Raw genomic sequence first — 10,129 nt, forward strand, 5'->3', positions numbered from 1 at the left:
CTGGGTAAGATGGCTTTTTTAACACATTAATACTTCCAAACCCACAAGGAAGGAATATATTTCCATTCCTTTGTGTCTTTTTCATTTTCCTTCTGCCAAAGGAAAATTCCTGCAGTGGACCTCAGCTGTCTAAGGCAGTGACCTGGGAGGGGGCAGTGAAGGCTGGTGGTCACCCTGCGATGGCAGCCAACTCCTGGAACATGTCGCCTGGCCACACCCCTGCCCCTAAAATCTCACACCGAAGCAATTGCAACATGGTCTACAACACACTCTGGGAGCCAGGGGTTTGACCAGAGCTGGCCACCCCAGAAAAAAAAGGCAAACAGTTCCTTCTTGTATTGTTCAGTGAAGGCGCAGCAAGTTTGAGCTCTCAGGCACTGAAAGGTGACTTCCAGTTTTTTTTTCACTCAAACAGGGGGCCGTTAACCCAGTTTGTCCAGATCTGTCTACCTTCCAAAAAGGTGCCATGTTCATTACCTCCTAGGTCACGCCTCACAACCAGCATCCTGTGTTTTCCAGCTGCAAAAACTGCCTTTTGGGATAACCAAAGGCTAAGAGAGAGAAGACAGTAGCTGTCAAGAGTTCTTTCACTCAGGCCAGGCCTCTGGTTCCCCTGACAATGCCTGTTCACGTGTAAGGAACCCGAGCAAACCCATGAGTCGCCCGCCCAGCCAGGACCCCAGGGTCTGGTCCTGGCATGCTGTACCTGCCCGGCCACCCCCACCTCGGCTCTTTTACTTGGACAGACCCTCTCTTGCCTCGGGAGACAAGAATAAGGGGCAGGCGTAGAGTAAAAGGACAGAGAGAGAGGAGAGCAGAAATGAGCTGAAGACAAAGGACTGCATTTCCCCAGTGCAGTGTGGGAAAAGGCGGGATGAATCGTCTGCAGCCGAGCACCCTGTCCAGATCCGAGAGACATACAGAAGAGAAGGGTTTGGTGCCAGCTCTGGGTTGCAGCAGCTGCACCCTGGGCCCTGCTGGTCCCAGGGAAGAGGCCTCGCCCATATCCTGTTTTGTGCAATCTGTGCCCATTGCACTGACAGATACCCAGATAGGCTCTGGATGGTGGCCAATCTAGTCCCCATGCAAGGGTGAGGGTGCTTCCAGAAGTGAGGCTCTGGTGTTCCGCACAGGAGGGGAGGGAGCCAGGTGGGGCGAGGCCTGCTTCCCCGGTGACGGTGACTACAGGTCTGCTGCCTCCACAGGTCAGGGGACCAGGCTGTGCGCAGTCCCAGAGGTTTGCCCTAGGCTTCGGACAAATCCTGTTTCCACTCCTCTCCTAACCTTCGCTTATCACACTGGGTTAAGGTTTGAAATGGAAGTGGAGTCCTGCAGGAAGGGAGGCCAGCAGGAAGGCAAGAGGGAAGAGACTGACGGGGAGGAGAGGGGAGGCTCAAGGCTCAGCAGCAGCCCCGGATGGGGGGGCTTCAGCCCCCCGGATGGGCACCACACCAGCATGGCTGTCACCTCCCACAGCCTGTGGTAGTAGGGGTGCCTGGAGAGTCCACTCCTGGGGGCAGTTTTTTCCTTTTGCTATTTCTGGGCGTTTAAGGGTTCTAGCCTTGGCTGATCAAAGCTGGGGTGTTTCCAAAGGAGGAGCCAGGGTGCAGAGGGAGCGGCACCCAGCCACCCAGGAGAGCTGCCTGGTGGCGGAGTCAGGGAGGGGCTCCAGACAATCTGGTGCATGACCCCTGTCCCAGACCCGCCACCACCCTCAGAGACTCGGGGTTTTGTCTCGCCAGGGCAGCGCTCCCTCAACCCCCTCTTCTCCTCCAGGACGCCAGCTGTCCAGTCTCTTTACATGGACAGAGTGACCTCAAGTTCTGAGCCAGGGCTTGAAATGCCATGGACTTGTCACGACCACCACGACTTCTCGAGCCGAAGCTCCTACTTCTACTAGGCTACCTTACCCCCACCGCGCCCGAACCATGCCAGGGGCGTCCCTAAGAATCTGACATCACCCATCAAGCCAGAATTTAAAAATAATTATATTAATAATAAATATGTTAAGTTACATTTAAAACAATAAATAGAAAAATAAACTGATAAATAAAATCAACAGGTACAAAATGTTTCAAAATTTCAACCAAAAAAAACACACAGACAGACAAGACAATGGACGCTCGGAGGGCGCTAAATGCAATCACACGGCCCCTCACAGTCCCTCACAGGCGACGTGGGCTCCCTCCCGGCCGGCCACTTCTCTCCTCTTGGAGGCCAGGAGACTCTGGCTGCCCCCTCTGGGACCTGGCCGGCGCGGGGAAGCCTCGGTCCCACCTCAGTGCCCTCCTGCGAAGCAACCCTGCGCCCTGGGGTGCGTGGGTCCAGAGCGGAGCGAGGCGGAGCTGGGCCGCGGGGGAGGCGGGACGTCCCTACAGAGGCAGGTCGGTGCTGTTGTGCCGGGTTTTCCTGGCAGTGCCATCATCTCGGGGCAGAGCCCTCTGCAGATTGGACATGGCCACGGTCTTTTTGAGGTCAATCACGGCGTAGGAGTCTGAGCTGCGGGCAGGGTGGGCGGTGGGCACGGGGGCTTGGGGAGCTGAAGGGTTCTGGGGCCCCTTGGGGCGGTCTCCACCCCAGCCCTTCAGCTCCACCTGGATGTAGTTGAGCTGCCTTGGGGGCTCGGGGCCAGGCCGGCGGAAATCGAAGTTGAAGACACGAGGGGAGGCTCGGCGGCGGTTCAGCGGCACAGGGAAGCTGCCGTGGCTGCGGAGAGCAGCCCGGGTGCTGGTGGGCTTCTGCAGCGGGGTCTCGTCTTCCTCGCCGTCCGGAAAGCCATTGGAGGAGGGCGTGAGCCCATCCCTGGAGTCCCCATCACCCGCGGCCTCCTCCCCCAGCTGCTGGGCTTGGCTCTCCCACACTGGGGGCAGGGAGGGCAGGTTCTCATAGTGCAGCAGGGCAGCCCGGCGGTGGGCAAGGCCACTCCAGCCCGGTTCCTCCGGGCTCAGTCTCCAGCCGGGCCCTCGCCTCAGCCCTCCGCTGACGTTCTCATAGGTGCACTTGGGCTGGGCTGGGCACTCAGAGGGGCCCTCATTGTTATTGTTGTGGGGTGGGGGGTCATGCAGGCTGGGGCAGAGGCCCTGGCACTTCATCACGTGCCTCCGCGCAGGGGTTGGGCCCAACACGAACTTCACCTGGCCTGGCTGCAAGAACACCTGCGGGTCCCGCTGGCCGGGGGCCCGGGTCTGCGAGGGGAAGGGCGCCCGCCCTTCAGGCAGGGGCTGTAGGCAGTGCCGGCTCCGGCGGTGGGCTTCCTCATTGGCCGGCGTGTTGACATAGGTGTGGGACTGTGGGAAAGAGCCCCAGTGAAGCAGGAGCATCCAGAGCAGGACAGAGAACAGAAGGGACAGGGTGAGAGAGGAGACATGAAAAGAACCTGTTTCCTGTCTTCCAAACCTCTGGGGAGGGGCCGGGAGGGAGCCTGCTGGCATCCTCGCCTCCCACACTCCTCACAGGGAAGAGTTGACACATTTCCTGAACCCCTAACCCCACTCAGACTGACAGGGAGGGACAGGGCAGCTGCCTCCTCACCTGCTCATCAGGGGCAATAAGGGCATGGGTGGACTCTTCCCCAAACGAGGGGTGTCGCAGGCTGCTGGTTGAGGGGCGCCGGGGAGCTGAGAATCGTGGGCCCTCTCCCGGGCAGCCGGGGAAGCCATTGGAGAAGCTGGAGACAGTGTAGCCTAGAGCTGTCACAGAAGAGGAGACCGGTGAGCAGTACTGAAGCCACCGACCCCTGGCGCTACTGCAACCAAAAGAGCGATGCTTCCAGGTCCCCTAGGTGAGGAGTCCCCCGTGAACCACAGCCCCCCATCATTCACCTTCTGTTCTTCGAGCCCTGCCTTTCTGCGTGAAGCCCACCTCACCCATTACAGTCGACCTGAAGCCCCGACCGCACACTCTCATTCTAGCTTGCCTGCGAGCTCCCAGGAAGCTCCTTGAAATCAGGGACCATTTCTATTTCTTCTGCCCCTGTGGGCCACGGGTGGAGAATGCAGAGCAGGCCCCAAGTATGGACTCGGTGAATGAACAAGCAGAAACTGTGGGAAGCTCCGCGGAAGCTATCGTAGGCAGAGATGTGTGCACTGGCAGTCAGGAAAGGTACTTGGGTGTGACCCAGCAGACTGGGAAGGAAGTAAAACAGCTCCAGACTGCAGTTTCCATGGAAACCCAATGTCTGCCTGTCTGCTCCCCGACAACCAGTCGATACAAGGTCCGGGATTCCCCTTGCCTCAGCTTGTGTCACCTAATCGGAGCAGGCCAGGACTTATCTACCCCTAAGAGGGGCTCAGGCCTGGACAATGATCGTGGAAGGCCAATTCAGCCATCGAGCCCACCTGCCTGCCTGCTTTGTGCCTCCAAGGGTGGTGCCGCCTGGGTCTGTGTGGTGTGTGGGGCATGTGTGTGCGTCTCGCGTGCTGAAGACGGGCATCCTCACCGTTGGGAGGCTGGGGGGCCCTGGGGAGCTCGAGCTCAGCCGGGTGGCTGTTGCGGGTGATGATGACCGGCTCTTCCATCACATTGATGCTGTTGCACTGCATCAGGTCCTGCAGGAGGTTGAAGATTTCCTCAGCCCGGGAGCACTTGAAGGCAAATATCCCTGAAGAGGAGGAGGGAAGGTGATGCTGAAGAGGGAAGGTGATGCTGAAGAGAGAAGCTCAGAGCTCAGAAATGTGGCTGAACTCCAGTTTCAGGCCTGCAGGGGGCGGGAGAGTCCCTCTCACCCAGAGCACTCACCCCAAGAGCTACTGGAGATGATGGGCCAAGGTCCTCCACCCAGCCACATAGTCCCATGAGCCAAGGCTCCAGCTATATTCCTCTGGCGCTAAATCACTTCCATCAGGATGTGTGTGTACAGGGGAGAGGGGAGGAGAGTGAGAGTCCAGTGGAAAGGACAGTGTTAGGTGAAGGACAGCTCCCGCTCACATGCTGTCCCCATCCTCCTTTGCATACCCTCCACTCCCCAGAACAATGAGCACCGCAGGACACCAGCCTTGTGCTCTATGACCCACAACCTCTAGGCTCCTGGAGGGCAGGCGCCTCTATCCTGGTCACCGCTTGTCCACTGAGGACTTAGCCCGGTATACCTGGCCAGAGAGCGAATGTCTACTGTGTACAGGCCCCTGAGGTCATATGGCGCGTTGACTCTGGGGCAGAAAGGAAGGATGGGTTGATGAGCTGAAGGAAAAATACGGTAAGACAACCATGTGACTCCTCAAAGCAGCCAGCTTTACAGCCCCTCAAACTCTAATGCACTCAAAGTCCCAGGGTAGCAGGATGGGGATAAACACCGTGACTCAGAGGCGTGGGGCCAGCCTGGAGTTCTGCACCCCTCTACCAGAGGTCCAGGACTCGGCCGAGGCTCCCTGCGGCATGTAAGTGCATACACCCAAAACAAAGGTCACTAACACTAGGTCAGGGCATGGGACGGCTGGGGTTTACAGCAATGCAATAGGAGGAAGAAAGAGGAAGAGAAATTATTCTGGCAAGATATGTCAAGGGCTAGAACAAGCTGGGAAAAGTCTTGGAAGAACCCAGCCAAGCATAGATCAAGCATCGCAGGGCAGAACTCTCCTCCTGCACTCTCCCTGCTCAGCCAGCATTAGCTGCCTTGCCTCAGGGCTCCAAAAGTGAGAGGCGCAGAGGGGCAGCTCCTTCACCACCACCTCAGAGCCCCCTGGCCAGGGCAGCTCTCACTCCACCTCTAAGTTCAAGCCCCAGACGACACTGACCACAACCCTGTGTGGCTCTCTTCAGCACAGCTCAGGTATGGGCGCTAAAAGATAAGATCAGCCCAGCCCAGCCCAGTCCAGGCCACTCTTTCAAAGAGCTCTAGCCTTGGCCTCATGGAACTTCTGGTTACAGACAGAAAAGGGAAGAAAGAGAAAACATTATACTCTCTTGCCCGCAGAGAAGAGAACAAACACTTGTCCCTAAAGGAGCACTCGATCTACTTATGAGGGACCCAACAGTCCTGCCCACTCCCCCAAATCATGCTGCCCCAAGGCTACCAGAATCTCCTGCCTGACCTTTCATTATTCAGCGGGTGGAGGCTCAAAAGAAAGTTTGCTCCCAATTAGGGGGCAACAGTCACCCATCAAGCTGGAGGAATCTCTGGTCTTCCGAGGCAGGCTCTGGCCTGAGAACAATGGTTCCTTCCAAGAGCTCAGCACCAATATTCCACAAAGGATATTCTTCCACAAAGGAGGACCTAGTCCTCCTGCAATGACTGGAGAGAAATGCCCTGGGAGCCCAGTTACTTCTGCGTTAACGTGCCATGGGCAACACCTGCCACGTCGATAGACGCCCCAGAGCCCTCTGAGAGGACTTCCAGCATCAGCACCTGGGTGGTGAGTCAGGGCCGGTACTTACCCTGGCCCGTCTGACACCGGCGGCCGCTCTCAAAGGAGAAGAGGTTGGAGTCGTACCCATAGCGCCGCAGGCAGAGGTAGGGCCAGCAGACGGCCTCACGCCGCTGCAGGTGCAGCACCAGCTCACTCTGCGTCAGCTCCATCACTCCAGAGCCCAGCTCCACCCCCTCGTCATCCACATTTGTCACCTGGGTGGGGGGCAGGGCGGAGACACAAGGGTGAGTGGCACGTCCAGTACAGGCAGGTCTGGGCGGCTGAGCCACAAGGGGGACTGAGCCAACACAGAGCTACAACCGGGGCCCGGGGTCTCATCTGACTCTGCCACGGACTCTATAGACGGGGACACAGGTGAAATTATGCCAGTGACCCCCGACATTTCTTTAGGCCTCAGTCCTGTCATTTGAGCAGTGAGTGAAGTTGGCTAGTTGACCTCCAAGGTCAGATGGTTAATGACCAAGGTTCGGTGACCCTGGCCGCCCATGACTAAGTATCCAAGCACCAGATTTTAATGGGAGAAGATGGTCGATTTTAAGTTCAGTATCTTAAGATAATGAGAGGAAAACCCGCGGACAACCAACAGGTAACTGCTGCCACCACTTCCCCAAGTCACCTTGTGCCGGGCTCCCTCTTCTGGTGAGCAGAAGTGTGTGCCTCAACTACTGGGCACTGTATCCCCCTACAGGGAGGTGGGAGGGGCCAGGTCCATTAGGCCGCAGGTCCATTAGGCCTGCCTGGCCCAAGCGGTCCAAAGCAAACACTAACGCTCTATAGTGCTGACCATATGTTAAACTCTGTTTTAAATACTTCACATACATGTAAATTCCTATGTTTTCTTAAAAATAATCCCACATAAGGATACAAAGACACACTGACAGGACAATCATTCTGGAAGCAGTTTTGCTACTGCATTACTGTGCTTCTTCACCCTCAGTAGGACCAAGAGCCAAACAAACGGCAGTGGCCTTCCCAGGCCACTTCGCCTCAGGCCACCTCAGCGCCCCTGAGCACAAGAAATCGTAATGAATCGACACTCTTCAGTCTCATCTTGACAGAGGGTCATGCCCCCAACAGCTCAGGGCTGGAGTCCAGGAGGCCATGCTGGAAAGTGGGGGGAGAGAGAGCCATGAGTACCTTGAACTTGGTGGGGTGGTTGTCTGGGATGCTGTCTCTATTCAGGCAGCTGCAGCAGCTCCCCATGGTGTCAGAGCAGACAGCTTACCCTAGGAAAAACACAAGGAACAAGGCAATCATCCAAGTCAACGCCCAAAAGCCGCTGCTCTGAAGAACTCCAGCAGAACCCCCATTGTGATCACCTGTTATCCAAGGATTGTCTGACACAGTCCTAACCTCAGGGAACCAATACTCAATCCAGGATCACACACACACTGGATAAACATTAATTCAAGCGGGATGTGTTACAAGATTGATGCTGACGGGGTGGAGACAGCCTCTTGAGGTAACATTCATGTGGAACTTGAGAAATGTGTGGATTTTGACCAGATGTAGACAGGGAGGGGAAGACTGGGCAGCAGGAGAAGCAGGGGGTGAACGTCTGTGATTTACCGATGGAGTGGATGGCAGCTTGGGCCCTCACCCAGAGTCAGCAAAGAAACAGTAACTTGGGGGACCAGAAACCTTGCTTTTCCTTTTCTGCCTTGCCCTTCCCCCATTGTCTAAGACCTCTCTTGAACTCCCTCACCATGGTGCCAATATCCGCCTCAAATTTACCTTTTGATAGCTCTTCAAATGAGGTGTTACATTACAGCTAAAAGCTACATTAAAAAAATTAGATGTTTACAATACAATTTGTATAAACTTGATTAGATAATTCATCAAAGAAATAAGCACAAGGCTTATTCTTCTATGTCCAAAGGGTTGACCAGGGGCCTGAAGTCTTTGGCTTTTCCCTTTAGGACCATGGCCCTTAATGATAGACAGCCTCTGCTTAAGTTGGACATGTGTAAGTGACCTAAGGAAGCAAGCGAGCAGTTGAACTCATCACAGCCAGAAGTTAAAGTGTTGCATCTTGCTGCAAGAAATAAGTTTTAAGATTAGACATCCCTAGAGAATATCTAACTGAAGGTACAAAGCCTTAAACAATTGGGAACTCCAGAAAATGGGATACATAGCTCTCACCTCACCCAGGCCATCGGGGAGCTGACCATGGGAGGGGCATGGGGAATGACCCCCACTTACTCTCCCCGTTCTTGGTGGGGCATGATGACAAGCAGGCTACAGAGAAGTCACGTGGATCCCTCTGGGACACACCCAGGGCTCACCTAGCACAGGAGACAAAGACCAGAGGTTAGTGGAAACCTTTCATCCTTACTCCCAATTGTTCATGAACTGACCTGCTGTTAGCCCACCCCACCTAGATTTGTTCTAGGTCCTAATGGGACAGAATCACCAATAAAGCAAGTGAGTCTCGAGCAAAGGGACCACAAATTTCCAACCCTGGAGGCCCTGAGAGGGAGAGACTGCCCCTGGCACTTGAGCCAGTCCAAGCCCTTTCAAGTGACTTCTGAAGACCCCCTCTGAATCCCGCTGTACCACCAAAAACACTATCTTACTTTTTCAGAGAACTTGAACTCTACAAAGAGTTTTCTCAAAAGGATACTGTGATGTATTGGAGAGGGCACTGAGCTTAAGAGTTTAAGATTTTGGAAACCAGTATTTTCTTCTTTTTGTTACTAAGTATCTAGGTGACACTGTAAAGTAAACCACCCCTCCCCAACCCCCCAAGTCCTACCCCCAGGTCTTAGTTTTTAAGGGAAATATCTAAACTGTGAAGCTTTTTAAGCTTAAGTAACCAGCAGAAGTTAGGTACGTAGGGCAAAACGACTAAAATCGACATTCTCCTCTTTAGGGACAGGCTCCTTTAATCTCTCATTTGGAAGCTTGAGATTTTGGAGTCTCCAAATTCAGAAAGGCCTGAAATGTTAATTAAAATGCTACTAATAAACCGAAATTTCAGGGATCTGAGCCCTAGGTGGACCAGTTTGAAAGTCAGAGCCCTCTGGAGACCTCTCAAAGTTCCCCTTTCTGCTGTGGAAAACCCTACCATATCCCAGGGCCCAAGGCCTCTGCATTCTAGGGCAACTCCCCTGGTGAAAGGATTTGCATCGTTTTGATGTGGTCTATTCTCTGGAAGGAGAAAGCAGCCTATGGGAGGTGTACCGGCCTACGGACAGGTGCCTGGGGAAAGACTGGAGCAGGAGACAAAATGGGAGTTTGGGGGTAAAGCCAAAAAATGTAGGGTGCAAGATGGGGGAGGGGCCTGCACCTTTTTGTCTCCCAGCTTTTTAATCAGGACCTATCACGACAGCCCGATGAGGGGAATTTACATTGGGCAGCACTGAAGGAGGGGGGTTTAATGGGGGGCAGGGGGCGGTTAGAGGGGTTTATGGGGGCTCAAAATGTGAGTGGGCCTGGGAAAACGTGGGCAAGTTTTCTGCATGTGATCATGGTGCAGAGAGAATGCGAGTAGGAAGGACAGAGGAATTTCAGGGTGGTGGAAGCATCTGGGGGACTCCCGGGAGAATGGTGACGCTGGGCGTCATCAGGGGGGTTCGCAGAAAAAATACAGGAGTTGTGAGGGCTCCAGACCTGCGAAGGTGTGCCCAAGGGGGTGGGGGCTGGGGTGGCTCTGGGGAGTGAGGCAGCTTTAGGTAACAGGGCTGTCGGGGGGATTTGCAGACACAGGTAAGAGCCGGGGAGGTCCTGGCCGCGCGCACTCCTCGATCCCCGCCCCCAGCCCG

General features: G+C 55.1%; 1 protein-coding gene across 6 annotated transcripts in view; it reads right to left on the minus strand.

The window, feature by feature from the left end:
• Positions 1-1,970: 1,970 nt before the first annotated feature.
• FRS3 (fibroblast growth factor receptor substrate 3) overlaps positions 1,971-10,129 on the minus strand; it is a 14,221-nt gene continuing 6,062 nt past the window's right edge. The window contains exons 2-8 of one of the 6 annotated variants that reach the window (XM_012723594.1): positions 8,508-8,650; positions 7,503-7,591; positions 6,373-6,559; positions 4,439-4,600; positions 3,532-3,689; positions 2,595-3,287; positions 2,066-2,441 (exon numbers count right to left, since the gene is read on the minus strand). In XM_012723594.1, the coding sequence (XP_012579048.1) occupies positions 2,373-2,441; positions 2,595-3,287; positions 3,532-3,689; positions 4,439-4,600; positions 6,373-6,559; positions 7,503-7,568 (1,335 nt within the window). In that variant the 5' untranslated portion in view covers positions 7,569-7,591; positions 8,508-8,650 and the 3' untranslated portion in view covers positions 2,066-2,372. Of the gene's footprint in view, positions 3,288-3,531; positions 3,690-4,438; positions 4,601-4,737; positions 4,834-5,087; positions 5,179-6,372; positions 6,560-7,502; positions 7,592-8,507; positions 8,651-10,129 lie in introns of those variants that run through there. The other 5 variants (XM_004673466.2, XM_012723583.1, XM_012723600.1 and 2 more) reach the window with 5 other exon arrangements.

This window comes from Condylura cristata, unplaced genomic scaffold (assembly GCF_000260355.1).
Source record: "Condylura cristata isolate star-nosed mole 26May11 unplaced genomic scaffold, ConCri1.0 scaffold00001, whole genome shotgun sequence".
Lineage (NCBI taxonomy): Eukaryota > Metazoa > Chordata > Mammalia > Eulipotyphla > Talpidae > Condylura > Condylura cristata.